Genomic DNA, 24726 nt, shown 5'->3' on the forward strand with positions numbered 1-24726 from the left:
AAACTATTCACCAAGACACAGTTGGAAATTCTCAGCCTTCAATGCAATACATGCCAATTTCACAGCTATTAGCCTTTTGTACTGCTGCCAGCTCCCCTTGTGTGTAGCAAGTATAAACAGTAAATCCAACCAGAAGTCGCTAATTCGCTAGACTATGTGGAATCTCATATTTATTAATGAGCTTCTCTCCACTGGCAACAAGAATTCAGCCAGTACGCATGGGACTGAGAACCAAAAGACATACGCTAACACAATGCTTTTCATCGTTCAGTTTTTAATTCATTAATATTTGCAATAACAAATATTTTTACAAAGGGGGGAGACTGCACAGCACAAGACAGAATTCCAGCCCTGATAATGTGGCAGGTTGGTAGGAAGAGATCATTCTGGTGCTTGAGAGTTTGATGGAAGATTCAGGGTTGTGCCGGGAAGACTGGAGCTGCTTCTCTTTACAGGCCGAGCTTGGTCCTCCTCCAGTGTCTCCTTTTGGAGTTGTACCTAGAACAAAAGGGACATGATTAGTAAGCAAGGCACAGCTCTGTCTCTCCAGCAGACCAAAATCCCAGGCTGTGTTAAGCAAATAGAAAGCAAATGAACTGGCCACCCCCTTGCAAATTACACATGGCACTTTTCAAAGGGACCCACAGCTGTTAGCAGAAGAAAGTGTGACTTTCCCAGAGCCATTTGTGCTCCCCTGCTCCCTCTCACATGAGCACATATTAATATTGTACTATACATGTGAGATAATTTCAAGAATTCAGAAGGTACTTAAACGCACATGCACATACCCAAAACCCTATGCACCAAGTACTGCTGCATTTCCTATTCTAACAAAATTATAATTTTTAACCAAAATAGTTTTACAATATGGGGAAAAATAAGTTTAAATTCTAAACTTAGAATTTAAATATTTTAAAAATACTACCTGTGTGATTACCTTCGTTTTCCATCCTAATTAAGCTAACAATTCCCCTTCCTGTAGAAGAGGCTCTTAAATACCAGCCTACTTAATTGAATGGGTGTGGGTGAATTTTAACTAAAGCTTTTGACTTACCTATTAGAAATCTGAACCAATGTCAACTGGTGTGAACTTAAATTTGGGATACATTGTGGGGGCAGCTCTTTGTCCCCAGTAATAAATAAAAATGAGTCTAAAACACCAGCTTTTGGGGTCTGGCAAACCACAAAGAAACTACGTGTGTGTTTGGATGATGGCACACGTGTGTAGCAGGCTTTGGGAAAAGGTATGGCAAGAAGGCAAAAAATATGCACACATTATGTATCACTGACTACTACCTTTGTCCATGCAGCAGTGGCACCAAACTATGGACAGAGTTGTACTGATGGAGTTATCAATCAGTAGTTCTAGCCACTGAAAGTCTTTGTGGCTTGTTTTTGTGGGGAAAGCATTCCTTATTAGTGCACAACATAAATTCTGATTTTAATTCCTTTTGAGAGGGCTGGAAAGATGGGACTTCTGGATTATCTTTCACTGATAGAATCTGGCCTAATAAAAACACAGCCCATTATTCACAATCATAGAGGCATTTCCCCTAGAAAAGCTTCCATTGGTCATTTTCACTGGAAGTGTTCATGTTGTTCGGAGCTTTCCTTGCACACCTGTCACTGCTAAAAAGGGAGTCTGATTTCACCAGAACAGGTGAGATCGATTCCTAAGTAACAGAATTGCTCTCAGCAGGGACATGGCAGTGCTCCCACAGAATGAAGCACTGTAATTGCAGCCTGCTTTGGGAACACACTTTATCTGGAAAACTCACCTCTGAACAGCTGATATTGGAGACAAAGCTCAATGATTCCAACACCACAGCCAAATTATAGCTAGTGGGTAGGTATGGAAAACCCATCATGCTCAGAGGAGGCGTAAAAAGAAACAGTAGGAAGAGAAAGTGTTGTAGCAAGAAAACACACACACAAAAAACTGAGTAAGATGGACCCTTTTAACGCTGAGGTTCTATAGAATAGAGACCTTCAATATAACAGGCCTGCAAGTCACACAAGGGGTTGGTTCTGGGAGTCCATGTACAAAGGCAAAATCATGTGAAGTCAGGAAACCCCCAGAACCCCAACCTCCCTGCATCTGTCTGCAACGGGCCTTTCCCTCTGCCTTGCTTACTGGCCTCTGGTAAGGTTGCACAGTATCTTGGATGGCCCCTTCTGACCCCTCCCCCAGCCAGGCTCTCCATGTATTTGTGGCAGAACCACTGCAGTAAAAGGTTAATGTGAAGGTTAAAAAACGAACAAAAGATGTAAGCTGGAAGTTCAACCAACCAACAGAAAGTCCTGTTGCCAATAAGAGGAAAGCACTAAAGAGAGTACACTGTGGCATTTACTGTTCAATCAGGCAAGAAAGAAACTCATGGCTGCTTTCCTTATGGGCAAAGGATAGCATCCAGCACTTTCAGAAAGATCATGCCCATGGTAAAGAATCAGTTAGCATAGAAGTTTGTAGGGGACAGGGTTCTGCATTGAGTGCACTTACACCAGGAAGTGCAAGCTTGATGCAGTATTCCCAAGCAGATGAATGATAAACCACCAGGAGTGGGTATTTCCCATCCACAAGTAGTCCAAGGGAGCTAAATACTCCAGCAGGACCAGTTTCCATGCCTAGAAGGCAATCCCCATACCTGATTTTATTGCCAGTTTTCATGCGGATCCATTGAGGAATGGGCCGGTTCTGCTTCTGCTTCTTAGCGAGAAACCGCTTAATCTTGAAAGTTTTGTGGGAAGACTGGCAGGTTGGAAAGAAAAGATAATGAGTTTTAATTATTATATCTCACCTTTTCCTATTGGGGGGGCTCAACGCCAATGCTTAGAGGCAGTAGAAGATGCCAATAATCAACATCTGGAGGGCCATAGGTTCCCTATTCGGCTCCACTGTTAGACTAGGGAGGGATTCCCTTTCTGAACTACATATTTAAAGCTCTGCTATGCTGAATGAAGCGGTCGGGTCTTCCCCAAAAAGGAATCTCGGGAGCTGGAGTTTGTTAAGGTTGCTGAGAGTTGTTTAAACCACGTTAGGAATTAAAGCTCTCCGAGGGGAACAGGAGTCTCAAGCAAGGCTCAGGCATCCTAAATAAACTACAGCCCCCAGGATCCTTCTGGGGAAGCTGTGACCGTTTGAGGTTGCGTGATGCTGCCGCCAATTCTAATAGTGCAGTTGGGGCGAAGGGGAGGCAGCTCAGCCCAAAAGTTTAAACGACCAGCTCCTCAGTCTCTCGGAGTGCAACCTACCTCTCGGGGTTGTTGTGAAGATAAAAATATTATGGGATATTGGCCCTGCCGTCCACTCCCTCCTATCTATTTTGTACTGGGCTCCCCCCATCTCCTTGCAATGAACGAACCAGGATATCAGGGAACCCTTCCCTTCCCCCAAATAGCTACTAGACTTCTGGGGTTTGGACGAGGATGGGCGTCTCACACTAATTCTACGCGGGGTGCCATGGGGATGGTTAGCAAAGCTGCCCCAGCGGAGGATGGCAACGGATTAACTTACCATAGTGAAGCACCAACAACCGCTCACCACAATGGCTACAAACGAAAAGAGGAAGAGGAAGCGGCGCAGAGGCTGATGGGGGAAAGAGGCGGTGTCAAGAAACGGTGCTAGATGGTCTCCCGGGTACATACGCGGAAGTGCCGTCAAAAGACGGCAGCGCCCTCTGGCGGCTCCAGGAGGCCGTTGCCGGCTTCCGAGCGAACACGTGCGTGTTTATTAAAAAGTGTGTTTTGAGCTTTGCTACCCTTAAAGCAGTGGTTTTCATCCAGTGTGCCGTGGCACCTTGGGGTGGGGTGTTTTGAAGGATGGTCATGGGTGACGCAAGCAACACTAGCCTCTGTCCCTCTTTCCTCCCCTCCCTCCTCTGATGCCCTCTTGCATCTCTGCCCCCCCCAAGCTTGCACAGCTGTTTGTTGTAGCAGCTCTGCTACAAGCTCCCCAGGTGAATGGTGCCTCTGGGGCTGGCCAGGGGGTGCTGGTTGCCAGGAGAGGTCTTAAAAGGTAAAGGGACCCCTGACCATTAGGTTCAGTTGTGGCCGACTCTGGGGTTGCGGCGCTCATCTCGCTTTATTAGCCGAGGGAGCTGGCGTACAGCTTCCGGGTCATGTGGCCAGCATGACTAAGCCGCTTCTGGTGAACCAGAGCAGCGCAGGGAAACACCGTTTACCTTCCCGTCTGAGCGGTACCTATTTATCTACTTGCACTTTGACGTGCTTTCGAACTGCTAGGTTGGCAGGAGCAGGGACCGAGCAATGGGAGCTCACCCCGTCGCAGGGATTCAAACCACCGACCTTCTGATTGGCAAGTCCTAGGCTCTGTGGTTTAACCCACAGCACCACCTACGTCCCTTTTTTGAGGTCTTACGTCCCTTTTTTGAGGTCTTAGATACATGGTAAAGTTCGTAAGTGTACCAACCAAGCACGTACATAGATCAACGCAGGAAGACCGACCTGAAACCATTTTGATTCCCAAACTGACCAAATGTTTTCCCTGCAAGAAGGGAGCGGGGGGTGGGGGTCGGGGTCGGGGAGCCTTCCCATTGCCTCAGGAATTGAGTAATCAGCATTTTAATGGGTGACAGACTATCAGGAAAGGCAATCAGGAAAGGCAATCAGATAACCTGGCAAACAGGAAAAACAACATTCAAATATCTATTTTAGACCGCCTTTTCTGTGATGTAGGTATGATGTATCTGGGGGGTGGTCTTAGGTTACACCCCTTCTGTGATGTATGATGTTCCTGGGGGTGGTCTTGATCTACAGGGTGGCAATTTCAAAAGTCTATAGATGGCCTTGCGCGCCATTGTTCGGGGTTCCTCCTCCCTCCTGTGTGGGGTGAGTGAGGACCCTGTTGCAACAGATCAGTAAAGATCAGGCTTAGTAGCTGCTTTGCTTCTCAATATTCTCTGGTTGGCCTCTGTTATTTTCTCCTACCAATAGGGAACCTATGTAAGGACTCTATATGGGCTCTTGGATACCCCATAAGGGAAAAGGGCAAATTTTTGTTTACAACATGAGTAAGCAAGCAAGTGGGTAAGAGAGCCCAGCCAGATAGTCCACCAACCTTTTCTGTTGGGAATGGACAAACAAGTGGGAGACCAGGCAGGCAGGCAGGCAGGCAGGCACCGCGCTGGCCTTTCTTGTGCTTGCTGTGTGCAAGGCCTGCCTGGGAGCTGAGTGCCTGGTGCTGAAGGAGAGCCAGTCTGCCATGCAGGCTTGGCAGTGCCCACTGCTGCCACTGCTGCCTCCCAAGGTAAGGTGCTGGCCTCACATTCACCTTTGGCCAGTCTCCGCTGGGCCACTAAGGCTGGGGGCATTTTCTTCCCAGCCCTCTGTGGGGCAGTGTGAGGAGGCACCTCTCACAAGGCACAGGCAGCTGAAATAGTCATACCTCTTGTTACGTTTGCTTCAGGTTGCACGTTTTCAGGTTGCGTCCCACGGCGACCTGGAAGTACTGGAAAGGGTTACTTCCGGGTTTTGCCACTCACACATGTGCAGACGCACAAAATGACGTCACGCGCATGCGCAGAAGCGGCAAATCGTGATCCACGCAGATGCGGGTTGCGTTCTGCTTATGTTGCGAATGGGCCTCTGGAATGGATTCCGTTCGCAACCAGAGGTACCACTGTATATAATTGTTTAAAAGCAGAGGATGACTCCTACTATAGATTTGGGCTTGCAGCAGATAAAAGCCGGCCTGTTAATTGAATCCTCAAAAGGAGAGATGGGCAGCCACTGGATAGAATGCAGCTGCCGCTTACTGCAGCCCAGCAAACTCAGGCATTTGAAAATGAAGCTTTTAAAATGCTAAAATACTAACTAACAAAAACCAAGATAAACTGTGGAGCTGCCTCTAACAGGGTCGTCCATGTTCGACGCGTTGGTACTTTCACTCTTACAAATAGGTCTAAGATGCTAATTGCTCTACTTTTTGCAGTATTGCAAGTGTAATAAACTCGCACTAACTTTCAAGAAGTCAAAAAACATGGGTCTTCACAAAGTCATGGCGTATAAGCAGCTGCTATTTACAGGAAGTTAAGTGATTTAAATACCTGGGCATTTATATCCATTATAAGGCTGGCTGGGTAACCTGCAGAGAATTTGCTATTAATGCTGCAAAAAGTAGTGTGTCAGTGATCACTCATTTCCATTATTCCAAAGGGAACCAGTATGTTCCAGCAGCCCTGAGGGTATTCAACACCCTCAACTACTGTTCAACACAACTGCATGGTATCCCAGTTTGAATAAATGCCTTCAACCAGGCTATCGAAAGACTTCAATCAGTTTTCCTCTGAAATTCCTCCCCCCCCACCGCTATTCTTTGTCTAGAAATAAACCAAAGACTTTTAGACATTAAAGCATGGCTGCTATGATACCCAGCTCTACCTCTCTTTCAAATCAGAACCAGTGAAGGCGGGGAAGGTCCTGTGTGAGTGCCTGGAGGCGGTTGGAGGATGGATGGCAGCTGATGGATTGAGGTTGAATCCTGACAAGACAGAAGTACTATTTTGGGGGGACGGGGCGGGCTGGTGTGGAGGACGCTCTGGTCCTGAATGGGGTAACTGTGCCCCTGAAGGACCAGGTGCGCAGCCTGGGAGTCATTTTGGACTCACAGCTGTCCATGGAGGCGCAGGTCAATTCTGTGTCCAGGGCAGCTGTTTATCAGCTCCACCTAGTACCCTATCTCCACCCTATCTCCCCATGGACCGTCTCGCCAGAGTGGTGCATGCTCTAGTTATCTCCCGCTTGGACTACTGCAATGCGCTCTACGTGGGGCTACCTTTGAAGGTGACCCGGAAACTACAACTAATCCAGAATGAGGCAGCTAGACTGGTGACTGGGGGTGGCCGCTGAGACCACATAACACTGGTCTTGAAAGACCTACATGGGCTCCCAGTACGTTTCCGAGCACAATTCAAAGTGTTGGTGCTGACCTTTAAAGCCCTAAACAGCCTCTGTCCAGTATACCTGAAGGAGCGTTTCCACCCCCATCATTCTGCCCGGACGCTGAGGTCCAGCGCCAAGGGCCTTCTGGCGGTTCCCTCATTGTGAGAAGCCAAGTTACAGGGAACCAGGCAGACGGCCTTCTCGGTAGTGGCGCCCGCCCTGTGGAACACCCTTCCATCAGATGTCAAAGAGATAAACAACTACCTGACATTCAGAAGACATCTTAAGGAAGCCCTGCTCAGGGAAGTTTTTAATGTGTGATATCTTAGTGTATTTTTGGTCTTTGTGGAAGCCGCCCAGAGTGGCTGGGGAAACCCAGCCAGATGGGCAAGGTACAAATAATAAATTATTATTATTATTATTATTATTATTATTATGCTAGCATTTAAGTTTTGTTTGTAGCTGCATTACAGATCTGAACCTAATAGTCTTCTTGTGGCCATGTTAGCTAAATAATAATCATCAGGATGGTTAAGGAGGATTGAGAACAAAATTAAACAGATAGGAATCGACTCCTAATGTACTGCCTATTGGAAAACTCTGCATTTGAGATAATTAAATACAGATTGTTAAGACAAGGAATTTCAGGAATTTGGTAGCCAAATCAGGAATAGCATCTGTGCAAGCTTGGAGATGTGCAATGTGAATAGCCAATGGCAACTTATCTCCACCACCCAACCAACCCAAACCAACCCATACCACTCACAGAAACATTGTGCCCGAATCAGTTGTGCATGTTCTTTTGCATTGCCTCTTGTGTTTAGACAATTCGATCCAAGTTCATTAATCAGTTGGCTGTTAGCAGGAGTGGCAGTCAGATGAGTGTAAGGTAGCCTTCCTAATGTTTATCCCGGGTGGGGATAAGATGGAGATAGGCAGGTTGCTGCAACATGCAATGAGGATTTGTGAATATTATACAACAGTATTTTTAATGTTAGGTGCAGATTTTGCTGAGTGATGTGATTGTACTGAACCTTTCAGAATTTTGTCTATATGCCAATAAAGGTTTGAGAATGAATTAAATTTGGCAAGTAACCAGTCAAGTTCAAGTTGCAGGTAGTATCTTCATATATATTGTAAATCACTTTGAGATGCCTCATAGGAAGCCATTCTTCATAAATGAAAAAACAACTGACATGCAGCCTTTTAAAAATTAAAGTTGCAGTCAGCTGGGTGGACGGGCAGATGATTAATAGGATCATAAATGGTAGGATCAAGGGGGAATTTAACCCTCTACACCCTGCTGCAGCAGCCAGGTGGAAGATCTCTTTTCATTTCTATATTTTTAAAAAAAATAATATTGAAAGATTATTGAAGTCCACCCTCATATGATCTTGGACATGATAAAACTTCAAAGACACAAAGATGCTAAATAATTACATAAAAAATAGTAACAAGCAATTTTAAATGCTACTTCATAGATTTTTATTAAGTATCAAATAGGGTACTGCCACAAAGAGGAGGTGCAACTCTTAGCAAAACTTTCCTGGGTTACCAGATGCTCTACAGCTTCGGTAAAAACAGTGCACAATTAAGACGGATCATTTTTCCTATGAGATACCAGGAAACAAAAGAAGGTCGAATGCAGGGACTGTTGAGGACTATGCAGCTACCTTCAATATACATCTATATCTGGACATTAGAAGACATGTGTAAAAAACAACACGTTTCCTATGGCGAAGTTCATTTTCCTTCAAGCTATACAAATGTTAAGTGAAAGAACAAAGAAAAATATTAGCATCCACGCCTTGTTCTGAAAATTCATTTTGCAGTCGGTTACAAGCAGCACACCAGACAAAAAGATGTCTTCAGTACCAAGATTACGTTGGACCTTCCCACCCTACCTCCAGTTAATGAAACAGGTCAGAAGACCACACTCCACACAGCACAGTGGTAAAAGACAATTTAACACTTGAACAAACATGAGGCTCCAACATGGCTGTATGTTAAGTGCAAATACTGGTTCGTGGCTTTTATCTGAAAGACAGCACTCATTCTGGGCAACCACTCGTCCTATTTTAGGGTGACAAGGCCCTTCCACTCTTCAGAGATGGAAGTTTTCTCCCCCTTGTGGTTTTGCTGCCACTACCTCCCACAACTGAAAATGTATTGAGGACGCCCAAGCCCGAGTCCCAAATCTGCAACGAGGACCTGAAACCAGATACATCCAAAAGTACTGTCCCCCCTTTATTCCCTCCTCTTTTCTACAAGGCACTTTTGGACTACAAAGTTAATGCTCTTTGGCTGCTAGGTCAGTGAGGAAGCACAACACTTGTCACTCTTCTTTCGCGTTACTGGTCTCGCACTCCTGCTTCTTATCCACTCCTTGATCGGGTGACTTTGCAGAGCTTTCATCATAGCTTGACAAACGACTCCGATTCCGCGCTCCTGGTTGGTAGAGCTGCATGGCTGGGCGATCCTTAAATTAAGAATACATAAAGCTGTGATGCATGATAGTGAAAGAATACCAGACCTGGAACAGAGATATAGGTCCAATCCCCTTGCTGCCACCCCACCCCTCCGCCTTGAAGTTCCAGGGCTTTTGGTTAAGGGGAATATTTGGGATAGGTCCACAGGTGCTACTCCTGAACTCCTTACAAAAAAAGAGCAGAAGATAAATGCCACTTACTAGATAAGCAAGCCAATCATTTCTACAATCCTTTAATTGCAATCCTATGCATTCCCAGTGGGAAATAAGTTGTACTACAAATAAACCTTATTTTGTAATGTTCTTAGATGGAGTCATATTTTTTTAACATTCTGTGTCTATAATAAAGAGCTGCATACACCCATGATTTTATTACAGAACCAATCAGCACCTTGTTTCTAATGCGATCCCTCTTAGCCATATCTTCTTTTTTCTCCTCTTTGGTTACTTTCTCGGATTTCTCTGCATTGCCCATGTACTCTGCCAATTCAGCTCTCTTCCCTTTCTCTCGCAATGAGTCTCTTTCCCTTTTCACATCTTCCTCCTTTCTTCTAAAGACCTTCTCTTTCTCGAAGCGCTCTTTCTGCCTCCTTCTCTCTTCCTCTTGGCGTCGGAGTTTGTCTCTTTCTCTTTGCATTCTCTCATACTCTCTGTCTCGGTCATATTCTCTCTCTCTTTCTCTATAGTCTTTTCCACAGTCATCTTCCAATCTGTATGAAAAGAGACTTGGGAGATTCAATCCGGAGAGAAGACAGTAAAATGAAGGCCTATCGCCACTATATTGCCATGCAGACACTAAAACGACGCCCTGAAAAGAGAGCATCCTGGGAACTTTATACAAGATCAGCTACTGTACATTCCTTGAAAACCACAGCCAAAGATAACACAAGGCTATTTACTAAATCAGAAATTCTCAAGGCTGTTTCTCACGCTTCGTGCGGCAACAAACCCAGCTTTGCAGCTGAACTTAAATTCAACAGTAGTCAATCCTAGTTCTCTAGCATTTGTAACACTTCGCTTTTCAGTTTACACTTTGAGAAGCGTACTTAAAAATAATTAAATTCTAATATGCGAAGGGACCCTAACTGAGCTGCATAACTGACCACCTGCTCTTCAGCCATTTGGAACTGCGAGAAAGACTGGAAAGACCAAAAAGTGGTCCCTCCACAGTTCGAATCTGGAACACTAGTCAACTATATTATTTAAAAGCTGATCTGGTACAAGGCAGCCTAATTAATAATCATATTCTGAGAAATAAGGATATGTACTTAAATGAAAGCACTAACTTTTTGGACTTCTCCTCCTTAGCCTCCCCATCGGAGCGCCTGGCTGGCATACTGCTGGTTGCACTTGCGGCCTTTTCCTCCCTCAGACTCTCTTTCTCCGGTTTCTTGGCCTTTTCTTTCTTTTCAAAGTCTCTTTCATCTTTTTCTGGCTTCTTAAGTAGCTAGGAAGAGAACAAATTTAGTTTTCCTTACTAAGTTAATTCTGCTGCTAACTGTGCTAGGATGCTGGTCTGCACTGAAAGGCAAGGGGGTACCTGGTGCATAATACAAGAGTAAAGATATTAGCATTACATAACTAGCTATTTCCATGATTCACTGTTTCTTATCAGTTACCAGAACTTTGCTTTAAAAAATAAAATTCCCAATGCAATCCAATACTTCTGAGCACACATCCCACTGAGTCCAGTGGTGTTTACTCTCAGGCTTAATGGTACAGGATTATGGCCTTATTCTATGTTCTGCTTTTTATTCTCAAGAGATTTCTACGGCTAGCTTCTGGTGCAATAAATAAGAACTTGTCACCACTGTTGGTTTATAAGGTGCCTTCAAAACACATGCTGTGCAGAACTGAGTACTATTCTATAATACTTTAATCTAAGTCTGTATAACTTAGTCCCAAGCACGCATAGGATTGCAACCTCAAATAACTGTGTGCATGCAAAAAAAAGAGCACACTTTATACAAAGCCAAATACAAAATTGCTCTCGTATTTCACGAGTGTGCATACAAAAGCAACATATGGCCAATGCACCCTACAGGAATGAAGGCATACCTTAATCTTTGGTTCATCCTTTGATTTGTCCCTTTCTTTTTCTGGGCATCGCTCCACTTTCTTTGTTTTTTCGGCTTCTTTCCTTTTCCTTCTTTCTTCCTCTTTCCATTTTCTTCTTTCCTCTTCTCGTTGTCTTTTCCGCTCTAGTTCTCTCCTCCTCCTCTCCTCTCGTTTTTCTTCTCTAAGCCGCTGTAATATTGGGGGGGGGGGGAGATGTAGTGAGACTATAGACAAGTCTTTATGTTGGGACAGGAGAGATTTTGCATCATAAACTGCTCCAAAAGCTCCAAACTGAGTGAATGGGTGGTAAATCATAGAACCGTAGAGTTGGAAGGTACCCTGGGGATCATCTAGTCCAACCCCCTGCAATGCAGGAATATGCAGCTGCCCCATACAAGGATTGAACCTGTAACCTTGGCGTTATCAGCACCACGCTCTAACCAACTGAGCTATCCAATTGGCTAATGGCATATAGCACTAGGAACAGTTCTGTATATGGATTAAGAAGTTATAAGCTCACAGACAGAATTAAGATTTATTTGATTCATTACCTTTATCTGACAACATAACCTATCACTCTCCTACCTATTAACTATGGATCTAAGGATGTTAAATAAAAATTTTAACAGAGGATTTTAGATATAGATCTCTAGGAGAGTCAAGGAGCTGCAAGGGTATTCTGTTCCCCATAGTCACTGGGGTTACTATGAACCTTTGTAAAGATGGAACGCCATACTTGGGTTGGTAAACAATCCTTAAACCTAGGAAGTATTTCTCTCTGGCAAGGTTTAATGTTCTTCCCTTTAATTTATTAGATGGCAATAAAACTGCTAGCTCATTTGCAAAGCTAAGCAGGGTCTAGTATGGTTTCAAATTAGATGGGGGACCACGTGTTGAGATTCTTGCATTGCAGCGGGTTGGCCTAGTTAACCCTTGGTGTCCCGTCCAACTCTACAATTCTATATTAAAATGCTGAATAACAACAAATGCTGCCCCTGTAACAATGCTGAGGTGGAGTCTGTATTGCATATCTTTTTCTATTGCAGTTTTTATCAAGTGGCTAATATCCTATTACAAAGTCGCCCCATTCCCCCCACACTTGCCCCTCTGCATCTCTAAAGATCACTTTGCTTCACAGTTACAATTGTTCCAGAGTAACCAATTGTTGAACAGTTGGTAAAGTTTTTTAATATTTTTATTAGACGCCTTATGATTACCTAATGTACATATATTATATCTACTATATATTTTGGAAAGTGGTTTGTCTGCCGCTTCCTGTTCTTCATAAGTTTCACCACTTCTCAGGATATTGTCACCAAACATGGCCTGAGGGTTCTGGAACTGGCAGTCATCATCAATGCTTGGATGCTGGCTGCCATTTTGATTCAAGATGGCAGACCAAATCATGACCTTGGTGTTACCTTGCCCCAATTTTTTGGCATGATGGGTCCAAATTTACAAATCTCACTATCCTTTTTTTTTTTTTAAAGAACACAGCATTTTTTGGTTTCTACAAATTCCCATGCCATGCACTTCCCACTATACACATATATTCATTCTAGAATTTTAATTCTGTGTTTTCCAGCTGTATTAATATTTTCATGAACGTTATCAAGTCTATTTGTCAATTGCTATGTTTTAATGGTCTGCTGAATGCTATTTAACAAAATTAATTTGAGCAATTACCTTTACCCCAAAACATATATTCTGAAATTATGCAAAATTCAGAGTTGCTGCATTAGGACACCTGTGGGAATAATGATTTTAAAACATTCATTTCACCCTGGTAGCCTCTTCCAAAGAAAGCTGATCCAAAGCTGATTCCAAACAACAAGATCCAATAACAGGCTTTTCAATATCACTAACTACTGCCATGACATTAAGTGTTATTGGACAGCATTCAAATATTCAAAAATGCCAACATAATTAAGCAGGCTGTTCTGAAATAATTGTTACCTGTTTATTCTTCAAGAAGTTCAACAGAGGAGTTGTTTTTTTTGCTAAAGAATGTAAAAGAAAGTGCTTTTGTATTTATTTCAACACATTTTATTTGTGGAAATAATGCAAGAAGAATATTCATATGAAAATTTTAAGTTACAAAACAAAACTGAAATTATGTATAACCGAAACTCATCAAAATGTAGTACAAATACATATAGTTATGCTGAGACAACAATTCTTTTCTGGTGTTTCCGTATGGGGAAATAAAAATGCTGTCCATCTTCATGTATCTAATTAAATTAAGATCTTCCCTCACTACAGTGGTACCTCAGGTTGCAGACGCTTCAGGTTACAGACTCCGCTAACCCAGAAATAGTACCTTGGGTTAAGAACTTTGCTTCAGGATGAGAACAGAAATCGCACAGTGGTGGCAGCGGGAGGCCCCATTAGCTAAAGTGGTGCTTCAGGTTAAGAACAGTTTCAGGTTAGGAACGGACCTCCGGAACGAATTAAGTTCTTAACCTGAGGTACCACTGTATTCGTTCTGGAGGTCTGTTCTTAACCTGAAACTGTTCTTAACCTGAAGCACCACTTTAGCTAATGGGGCCTCCTGCTACTGCTGTGCCGCCGCTGCATGATTTCTGTTCTCATCCTGAAGCAACGTTCTTAACCCGAGGTACTATTTCTGGGTTAGTGGAGTCTGTAACCTGAAGCATATGTAACCTGAAGCGTATGTAACCCAAGGTACCACTGTACTATTTCAAAAATAGCAATTGATTTTTTTAAAGGTCAAACAGTAAAGAATGAAAAAAATCACAACCATACTTTAAAGCATACAAAAGTTAAAATACTAAAACAGATTAAAACTACCTCAAGTTTCTAATCCTCCAGGGAGGCTTGTCTAAACAACAGTATTTTTAGCAGGTGCTGAAAAAGGAGTGAAAGTGCCTGCTTGGTCTCAATAGGCAGGGAGTTCCAAAGATTAGGCGCTGCCGCGCTATGTTCTGTAACTATATGCTGTGTAACAATACTTTTTATACCTATTAATTCTTTGTTTCTTGCCTCTATTTCCTCCAGCAATGTCTCAGGGGTGGATGTTAATTTTTCATCATCAGCACTGTAGTGTTCCAAAAACTTCTTATATTCTGGATCTGATGAGGAACCAAAGAGTAAGAACCATAAATATATGCACTTAAAAATGAGACATAACATGTAAAGCCAGTAGAAACAAGACCTCCAGCTGTCATGTTAGATATATGCTCTACTTTTGAATAAAGTATGTTGTTTCTACAGTACTGTTTTCATTTACCTGTAAAATACAACAACCTAGGGTGCAGTTCTATACATGCTTAACTGGGAACCAACCCCATTAAATTCAATGGACTTTACTTCCAGGTAGACATGCAGAGGTTTGTGCTGTCAAAAGGCTCTTTACACACCAGCAAATGTGCATCAACCAAACATTAAATTCCCCCTAATAACCAGACAGAATAATCACTGTGAATAGAAAGTGTGGTAATACCCTTAAAAATGGTTAATGGCAATACTGTGTAACATTATTAGATCACATAAATAAATGTTATGCAGTATTGCCATTAACTGTGGCATATGGACTTCTGACATGCAATAGGTCACTTTGAGCACAAGATTTTATAATCTGTATCAAGGTAACGGCTTCTTAGGAGTGTTCTCAAACTTATTAGATCACTTTTATTACATCGCTAAAAGGGGTTTTTTGGTTGAGATGCTGAATATACCTTTTGTATCAGCTTGCACATTCTGGACTGACATGACCACGTAAGAAGTCCTCAAATGAACTCCAAATTCTTTAACAAGTTTCAAATACTTACGGCTGTAATGCTATTCACACTAGGCCCTACTGAGCACAGCAACATACTTTGGCTTGCACCATAAGCGCAATCAATATTGCTTGAAAACATTATTCTAGCATGGCAATCCTATGCCTGTTCAATTGACAATAAGACCAACAGTGTTCTACTCCAAGGTCACTTAATTCTTATCCTGAAACCATTTTCAAATCAAAGTTCATTGTAAGTAAATGATCTGCTTACACACAGCTTACAGAGTTAACCAGAAGAGCATGCATACTTCAAATCAGATGATTTGCTATTGTCTCAGGGCGACTGTATATTCTGTTGGCAATTTTCAATTGGTTTTAACCAATTGAAATTTTGCTCCTCGCCTGCCCCCCCCCGCAATATAATGCCTAGTATCTGCTAATAGAAAAATGACCCACCCCCTTCAAAGATCTGCCCAGAAAAGGTACAAGAAGTGGACAAGCTGCTGCAAGAACTGCACTAAAAATACATCAAGTCTAACTTCCTACTTCATTAGACCTATACAGACATTGACATCCTGCCGCAGGAATTTCTCCCATGAGACCATCAACAGAGTAGACTGTAAGGAATTAAACCTAGCAAGTGAAAAGAATTAGCTCTGTCAAGTTTAGTAAATGATCTAGGCGTGAGAAAGGTGAAAAATTAGGGCATTTGGGGACAAGCAGAGCAATACCACGGTATGCTGGTGGCCTGTATCTAAGAAGCTTTGCCTCAAACACATTATGAATTGATTTTATGAATGTAGTGTTGTTTAAAACTGTATGTGCGATTGCTCTTTGTATGTTTTTATTGTATTGTAAATCACTTTGGGATGGCTCATGGAAGTGAATGAAACTCTACACTGGAAATATTTTCATCTAATGACAGCAGCAACTGCTACTACTTACCGTCTTCAATGGTTCCAGCTTTGGCATCCTTTTTCTTACTCTTCTTTTTGGCAGCTTTTTGAAACGGCGCAAATTCCACTATGGCAGGATATTCTAGACCTGTTCATATATAAAAATATTAAAGACAACAACAAAAATGTTAAGAATGGAAAAACCTTTTCTTTTTTGTGGGGGGCGGGGGGCGGGACTGTATCTCAAAACCAAGAAACCCCACAATCAAGATAATGTTTTGAGACACGAGATTCACAAAACTCATTTCTTGCCAGACGTGAGCTGTCTGTCCAGGCCTCCTGCAACAGCAGCCAATTGGAGAAAATACCTCCATTGCTACCCAAAGTATTGCTACCCAAACCAATACTATGGTTTATATCCTGCTCACCTGGGAACACAAGTGAACTGGCCCTGAAACTGCAAAATAGTTCTGATACATTTTATGAACTGGCAAACTGGATCGTATTTTTTTAATTTTTTTAATCATGATATGAAAGCTACTTGTTTGGTCATTCAAAAGCAAACACTTACACGAGACTATTCTATCAGAAACAGTAGAGGGGAAAAACTGGCAGTATGAAGAAGGGTAAGCAATCAAAATAATATAATTCTATTATTCTAGAGTGCCATTTCAGCTACTGTTGCTCAAGTAGAGAATGCTAAAGCAGCATTCCATACCACGCAGAGCTAATGAACTCTGTTTTGCATGTCAGTACTGTACAATTAAAGTTATTATTACCAGAAATTATATGTGCATTACAAATCCATAAAATGGATTTGGGTCTCTCTGGATCCACTGCACAAATGTGGCACCAGCTATGCTTCTTTGCCACACCCACAGCCATCTGCTTATGCAAAGCAGCAGCTATCCCTAATTAGCAGATTAAGGTAGATCCTCAGTACAGTGGAAGATAGGATTTAGACAAGGGACAGGGTACTGTGAGCCTCCCCAGATGTTGTTGGACTCTAACTCCCATAAACTGAAGCAGAGATGGCCAATGATCAGGGGTCTGGGAGTTGTTGTTTAACAACATCTGGAACGCCACAGGTTCCCCATTATTGATGCACACTACAATCCTAAGTGTACTTATTCAGAAGCATGTCCAATTGCTGCTTGTGCAATTTACTTTCGAGAAAGTGTGCTAAGGAATGGGATGTTAAAATAACAGTCCAAGAAAGATTATTTTGAGATGAACTGCACTAAAATCAAAGGTACCTACTACCACGTTATAATGCACTGAATTGGGCTATAAGCTGTCCTTTGAAATCTTGAGTCAAGTAATAAATGCATGGGTTTTCCAGAATTACAGTTTAATTATGGTATAAATGTATGCCAACATGTTTTAAAGCAGATATGATATACAGAACCAAGTTTTAGGCTTACTTGCCTTTGTGATCAACAAAAACATAACCATCAAAGCGATCCCTGAACAGAACAATGTCTTCTTGGTTTTTAAAGTTGATGTATGCTCTGGAAAACATGTGAGGGTACAAACTGCAGAAGGACAGAAAATGGCAATGTATAAGGAAACGTCGCTGAGTGATGATTGTAAATATACACAACACAGACGGATGTAAAACAGAAAGACATTTATGACATGACATTGTTACATGAAGCACAGCCAAATATTTCTAGTTCCTTTTACCTGGAGTCATTAGCAAAGAATTCAAAATAGTCATGTTCAGGCAAAGGTTGGAGATGTTCTTCAAGCTGTTCCTTGGTCAAGCTGGGAGGCAGGCGTCGAATCACTACCTTAAAGAAAAAGTTGCAGTTGTTTACAAAAACTAGGTGTATTATACAATATATTTTTCTTTTAAAAAAGCAAGGTTCCATCATAGAGTGGTACCTTGGTTGTCAAACCACTTAGCTGTCGAACAAATCGGCTCCTGAACGCTGCAAACCTGGAAGCGAGTGTTCCTGTTTGTGAACGTTCTTTGGAAGCCATATGTCCAGCACGGCTTCTGGAAGTGCAGGAAGTTCCTGTGGCCAATTGGAAGCCACGCCTTGGTTTTCGAACTGTTCCGGGAGTTGAACGTTTTCCCGGACCAGATTAAGTTTGACAACCAAGGTATTTCAAAACAAAGGAAAATGCCTTAGATATGGTCACATTTCTACCACAGATTTCATAATAAACCAGCTTCTCTGCAGCCCGTGCTCTTCTGGCATGTAAATCTCTGTGTAATGAATTCCATCATGTAAAGTAAAGAAAAAATGCTGACCTGTCCTACAACAGTCTGATGTTTTTCCATTGCTATAGTTTTTTTGATCCACACTTGTATATACACCAACACACACACACACACACACAAAGATCCACTAGACTATATGCTTTGTACACAAAAGGTTCCATGTTTAATCCCTAGCATCCCCAGGTAGGTATGGAAGGTAATCTTATCCGACATACTGGTGGAGCCACTTGCCAGTCAGCACAGAGAAGACAGATAGGTCAATAACGTTAATCAGTACAAGACAGCTTCCTATGTAACCTTTCAACCAGTCTGTTGCATCATGTTCGTTACAACTGAAAGACATTTTTGCACATCAGTTATTTACTGGATAGTAATGCATGGCAAGTAATAATGCTCTTTGGTGACTAGAATATGAGTGTTCCTTAATAAGAGAGCTTTATCAAAACAGAGATTAAAAAATGGTGCAATTTGAGGCCAGTTTATACAATGAGCAGAAATGAAAAGAAAACCCCTGTTCTCGACCACTTCTGGTATAGGCCAGCTAAACCAGGTGAGAGCAAACCCTAGGTGAGTTTGGGACTTCCCCTGTTTACGAAGACAAGCTCCAGCAGATTTGGCAGGTGAGACCAATAGTGGATCCAATGGTCAAGAAGGCAGTCTCTGCACATTCTGTAGAAGGAAGCGAGGGGCAGGTGGGGCTAGGAAGGAGCAGGAAAACCCAGATCCCAAACCTCCTCTGCCTTGTGGAGATCTTCGGAAGAAGAAAAGGTTAAGACCCTGCACAAATCCGGAGTGGGGTTGTACGCCTCCTTCCGACAACTTCTGCAGCCAAACGTCTTGCTCTGCTTTCCTTTGGACCGGCGAGTCAGCGGTGAAGCCCAGGACCTCTATTGCACAACACTGCCCAGGCTTGCAGTGACCCAGGCAGGTGCTAAATGCAGCACTTTGACTTCACCCCAGGCGCTCTATCGTCTCTCGGGGTACAGATACCCACACAGACATTTCAGGCTGCAGGTGACAGTGGTGGCCGTCAGCAGAGTTTATGCGATGGTAGGGGAATGGGGAATAACGCACGCACGCGCACCCGTCTTTTGAAACCTTGCGATTTAAAAGTGTCCCCGCACTTTCTCTCTCTCCCCCACCCCCAACCTGCGGATTAAGGAGAAAAAGCCATCGCGTCAGGAGAGACGAGGAGCCTAGTTCTCCATGCACTGCTGGGGGAAACCGCACGGGAATATTTTTGCGCTTGGACTGTCACCCCACGAGCAAGAGGAAGGCTGACGCCACGGGGCTACGATGCGCAGCAAGGCGATTTCGGCCCCGCCGAGTCCAGCCCAGCCCAAGGGAAATGCGCCGCACCTGCCGGGGGACCCCGACCCCCACGGGCCCCGCGCGGGGAGCTTCTCTGCTGCGCGCACCTTGCTCAGGATCTCTTTCTTGTCCTTCGGACGCTCCAGCCTGTCCGGTTCGCCTCCCGCCTTGGCGTCCGCTGCCACCGCCGCCACCGCCGCTGCTCCCACGCCGCCGGTCGGGGTAACGGGAGCCCCTCGCTTCTCCTTCGGCCGCGCGTTCTCCTTGTCTTCCTTCATTGCGAACGCGGAGAGCCGCACCAGGCCTTCGCCCGTCAACGCCCCCGCCCGCGCCGCCGATGCCTCCCTCCGCCCGCGCCTCGCCAGATCCGGGCGCCCATTGGCCGCCGCTGCTCTCGCAGGAACGGGAGGGGGAGAGCGGGACGCCGCCGCCGGCAGCAGCAGCATAGTAAACAACGGCGCCACAGCGCCCCCTCAGCCGGCGACGGGAGAGCCCGGCGCTCAGACCCAGTGGAGAGGCGCTTTCCCGCGACTACATCTCCCAGCATGCTCCGAGGTTGCCCATCTTAGTAGGGCTCTTTAATTCGCTTAAGGCTTCTGGACTACATCTCCCAGCATGCATCGCGACAGGTGTCCTCCTCTTAGTGGGGCGTTTCAATTCGTCGGATGCTTCGGGACTCCGTCTCCCAGCATGCACCGCCCCGCGGAGAGATTGCCTAATTTTAGTAGGGCGCTTCAATTGGCTGGATGCTTCGGGACTACATCTCCCAGCATGCACCGTCCCGAGGAGACGTTTGCTCATCTCAGTGAGGCGCTTCAATTCGCGGGATGCTTCGGGACTACATCTCCCAGCATGCTCAGCCCCGCGGAGAAGTCGCTTAATTTTAGTGGGGCGTTTCAATTCGCTGGATGCTTCAAGAATACGTCTCCCAGCATGCACCGCCCAGCGGAGAGGTTGCCTAATTTTAGTGGGGCGTTTCAATTCGCTGGATGCTTCGAGACTACATCTCCCAGCATGCTCCGCCAACCCCCAAAAAAGTTTCCTGCATCTTTAAAAGGTTCAATTCCCGGCATGCACTGCGACCTGTCAGGCACCTAACCGTTCCAGTATATATCGTGGCTTTTATATATTGGTATAAATATACTGTAACATATAGTAAGATATATAGTGTAACAGCGGAAAGCGATATCCACTGAGCCTTTAAACAGAAACCAAACAAATCGCCTCAGAACGTTCCGCGGGGCTTGTCGCCATAGCAACATCACCCCTTAACCCTGTCGTGGCCATGATGGGGGTGGTGGGCACATGCGCAGCTGACGCCTTTAGAGCGGGGGAGGGAGGGAAGGTTGCCTTCTGGGCCACGCTGCCTGAAGCTCGCGATAGTAGGGCTGTTGGCGGAGCATGCGCGGTAGCGCCAGCTCTGCTTTGAGGGCGAAGTCGTGTGGCAGCGCTGCTGACTGAGAGGTCGCCAGGGTCGCGGAGGGAAAGAGCCGCGCAGCCGTCGGGATGTGGTACGAGATCTTGCCCAGCTTGGGCCTCATGTACGTGTGCTTGGTCATCCCTGGCGTGGCCACCGCCCACATCCACAGATACACCAACGGGGGCAAGGTGCGTGTCATGGAAGCGGCTCCTCACGAATCCCCATCTCCCCTCTCCTTTTCTGAAATCCCATACTGCTGATTTAGGAATTGCTGTATCTTTAAGAACTTGTTTTGCGTTTACATGTATGTGATCGATTTAGGAACAGCGGCTTTAAGGGCTTGAGTTTTCTCTTCCCTTCTCCCCCCGTTCTTTTCCCTTGCGTGCCATGACTTTTCAGAGAATCTCTTAAAACTGGCGGGGTTGGGGGGGTGTTAAGCTGCCCTGAGAACCTTTTGGGTGTAAATAAAAATTTAAGTGAATTGCACACCTTCTTTGAGACTCTCTGAAGAAGTCGTCTACTATCCATCCCCAAATCCAACGTGCAGTACTTGCGTATAAACGCCAGGAGGCCTAAGAGACCGAAGAAAAAAAGCAAGTGAGCTAGAATTTCTAAAATGTAATCAAAGCCAACAGCAAAATCATAATAATGAAAGCAATACATTTCAGGAGAAATCTAGCAAGAAGAAAAGGAAAAATTGTTTTCAGACCTTTCTGAAAGGGCTGCAGTGTTGATTCTGTTGATAATGAACTCCAAAGCTGTGGGGCTACCATGGAGATGGCTTTTAAGAGAGGATTGGACAAATTTATGGAAGACAAAGCTACTTGCCATCATAGCTATGCTCTGGTGCCTCCACAGTCAGAGGCAGCAATGCTTCCAAATATAAGTTTCTGGAAATGACAGGGTGAGTGCTGTTGTGTTTGTGTTTATAGGTTTCCCATATGCATCTGGGCAGCCACTGTGAGCAAAAGGACGCTGGATTTGATGGCCCATTGGCCTGCTCCAGCAGATTTGACTTATTTCTTAGACTGCCTTGTGCCTGGCAGTTCAACTTCACCTGCTGGTTGGTCTCAGAGAATGGGCAACTGGGTGTGGGAACTGACAGCCCTTCGAATAACTGTGACAAAAACCTTTTTAAGGCTTTAAAGCCCATAAGGATAGGGAGAGTCGTGTCGTCGTCCCCTTCCCCCATTTCATAATATTAAAACCCAGGGCCATCCAATGAAGCTGAATGCTGGAAGATTCAAAGCAAACAAAAGAAAACACTCTTCTACTATGGAATTCACTCCCAGGAGATGCATTGATGGTCACCAGCTGGGATAGCTTTAAGAAGTGGTTGGTCAAATTCAATGAGGCTAATGCTTTCAAGGGCTATTAGCCACTGGTATGTACTACCTCATGTGTCAGAGGCAGTATGTCTCTGAATATCAGTTGCCGCGGTTCACATGTTGGGAGAGTGGTGTTTTACTCAGGTTCCCATAGGCATATGGTTGGCCACTGTGAGAACAGGATGCTGGAGTATCCAAACTTTCTTTAATGGCAGCCCTATGTAGAGTGCATTTCAGCAGCCTAGTCTGAATGTGACAAAGGCACAGTACATGAAGCCTGGACAAGTTTTATTTATATATATAATTTATATCCTACACCAGAGGTTTTCAATCTTTTTGAGTCCACAGCTCCCTTGACCAAGTACATTCTTTCTGCGGTTCTCCTGTGGGGCTCAGAAGCCCAGTTATGTCACCCCTTGCCTGCAGAGCTGGCAGCCTCTCACCCTTTCTCAAACACCCTCCCTTGTAGAGTGTTCCCTCAGCCTCCTCCTCTCCTCTCCTCTGGCCAGCCCCAGAGGCACCATTCACCTGTGGTGCTTGTAGCCAGGGCTGCTGCAACAAACAGCCGCACAAGCCTTTGGGAGGCAGAGACGTGAGAGGGCATCAGAGGAGGAATAGGTCTTCCCGCATCTGTTGAATTTTTCAATATTTCACATTTTTGTCAACTTTGCTTTAAGTCTTCTCACTTTATCTGTCTCCCACTGCCTCTTGTTTACACATTGTCCACCTTATTTCTTATGTGCCCAGGAGAAGAGAATTGCTCGGAACACCTATCAGTGGTACCTGCTGGAGAGAGACAAGCGTGTGTCTGGAGTAAATCAGTACTATGACTCCAAGGTTGGTTTAAACAAACTTCCTTGCATGCTGCTGTCTAGTTGCAAAGTCACAACACTATTTTTTTGTGAGGGTGGGGAGCTAAATGCCACAACAGTTTACATTTGTTTTGGCCCCTAAATGATTTCTGTTCCTCTGCACAATGTTATTTTTATCCTTATCTGTGTTCAGTACTATAATGCGCATGACATGTTCTGCTCATAGCAGAGCCCTTTTCAGACGTGTTTATCCACATGATGTTAATGATGTGAAGAAAGAAACAGGGATGACCGTGCATGCCCTGTCCCCTCTTGTGCATTCCTGATCATCTTCCACAAGTTGGAGAACAGCTGTCATTACTTGTTTAGATTCCCCATGGGTAGTTATGGGGCACCTTTAAAGACTGAATAACTTTCCAAACTACAACTCCCATAATGCCTGGCCATTTGTCATATTTGCTAGGACTGATGGGAGTTGCAGATCAGCAACATCTCAAGGGCCAAAGGTTCCCCACTCCTGCCCTAAGGAGTCTTCTTTCCTGGTCCTGTGATGGCAGAGCACTTCTGTCAGTGGCAGCCTGATGTAGCAAAGGAAACTGCAAACCTGCCTGCGCTTGCTAGTATTAAAAGTTGAGCAACTTGCTATGTGTTTGCGCAATTAGTATTTTTCTGTTTGTGGGATTAAGGAGGACACCACCTTGAAAAGAGGTTTGTTAAACCTGATTATATAGTGTAATTTGATAGCAGCAGCGTTGTGCACATTTAACTCATTTGCTTCACTTTTTATTTTCCAGGGTTTGGAGAACATTAAAACCACGGTGCAATGAAAGCAACTTAATAAACATGTATTTGACAAAGTGTGGGGCATATTGATCACAATACCATGAGGAGAGAGGACAATAAGCTTCTAATACTGTACCAATAAAATTGCAATAAAGAAATAAAATACAGATTGAAATAATGCAGATGTGAGAATGTTGACAGACAGAATACTGTATTGGGTTTGTTTTTCATGCTGACCTTCATGAAAGGTACATTTGATACATTACTCTTAACACATGGTTGCTGTTGTTGGCTTGAGTGATGGCACTTGTAGTCCAAAACATGTGGAGGGCACCATGTTGACGTACCCCTATTTTAATGGGTACCAGATTGTTCTTCTTTGCTCTTTGATTACTACATGAAACCAATGGGAAACATCAGCTGCAGAGTTGGGTATACTGATGAGTTGGTTCTCATTTTCACCATCAAAGCCAGGTGTGGGGAACCTTTGGCCCTCCAGATGATGCTAAACTGCATCATTAGCCATGCTTGCTAGGACCAATGGGAGTCACAGTTTAGCAACAATAGGAAGGCCAAAGGTTTCTTACCCCTGGTCTAAACCTAAGGAGGTGGTGGTTATCCTGAATCAGTGTTTTGAAGTTCCGTTTTGGTATGAACATGGGTGGAACTAGCTGAAACTTAATCCTGATAAGATGAAAGTGCTATGTTTAGGGCTTATGCCTTTACTCTTCCTGAAGGAACAAATATGCAGGCATGGT

At 44.2% G+C, this 24726-nt stretch overlaps 3 protein-coding genes across 4 annotated transcripts; 1 reads left to right on the plus strand and 2 right to left on the minus strand.

The window, feature by feature from the left end:
• Positions 1–257: 257 nt before the first annotated feature.
• RPL39 (ribosomal protein L39) lies at positions 258–3666 on the minus strand. Its single transcript, XM_083596714.1, has 3 exons — positions 3515–3666; positions 2646–2749; positions 258–498 (listed from the first exon to the last, which is right to left on the minus strand). The coding sequence occupies exons 1-3, from the start codon at positions 3641–3643 to the stop codon at positions 450–452; spliced, it is 282 nt and encodes a 93-aa protein (XP_083452840.1). The 5' UTR covers positions 3644–3666; the 3' UTR covers positions 258–449.
• Positions 3667–8361: 4695 nt separating this feature from the next.
• Positions 8362–20873, minus strand: UPF3B (UPF3B regulator of nonsense mediated mRNA decay). Of its 2 annotated transcripts, none has more exons than XM_083595736.1 (10): positions 19733–20873; positions 17771–17877; positions 17513–17619; positions 16134–16232; positions 14428–14538; positions 13403–13446; positions 11447–11635; positions 10675–10835; positions 9780–10098; positions 8362–9379 (listed from the first exon to the last, which is right to left on the minus strand). In XM_083595736.1, exons 1-10 carry the CDS (start codon positions 20069–20071, stop codon positions 9236–9238), a joined length of 1620 nt encoding a protein of 539 aa, XP_083451862.1. In that variant the 5' UTR covers positions 20072–20873; the 3' UTR covers positions 8362–9235. The 2 variants fall into 2 exon arrangements, with proteins under 2 accessions (XP_083451862.1, XP_083451863.1); XM_083595737.1 differs by having other exon boundaries at positions 10675–10826; positions 19733–20209.
• Positions 20874–20959: 86 nt separating this feature from the next.
• NDUFA1 (NADH:ubiquinone oxidoreductase subunit A1) lies at positions 20960–24146 on the plus strand. Its single transcript, XM_083595766.1, has 3 exons — positions 20960–21233; positions 23121–23210; positions 23980–24146. The coding sequence occupies exons 1-3, from the start codon at positions 21132–21134 to the stop codon at positions 24010–24012; spliced, it is 225 nt and encodes a 74-aa protein (XP_083451892.1). The 5' UTR covers positions 20960–21131; the 3' UTR covers positions 24013–24146.
• Positions 24147–24726: the final 580 nt, after the last annotated feature.

The sequence above is a fragment of the Podarcis filfolensis genome (genome assembly GCF_964270895.1).
Source record: "Podarcis filfolensis genome assembly, chromosome: Z".
Taxonomy (NCBI): Eukaryota; Metazoa; Chordata; class Lepidosauria; order Squamata; family Lacertidae; genus Podarcis; species Podarcis filfolensis.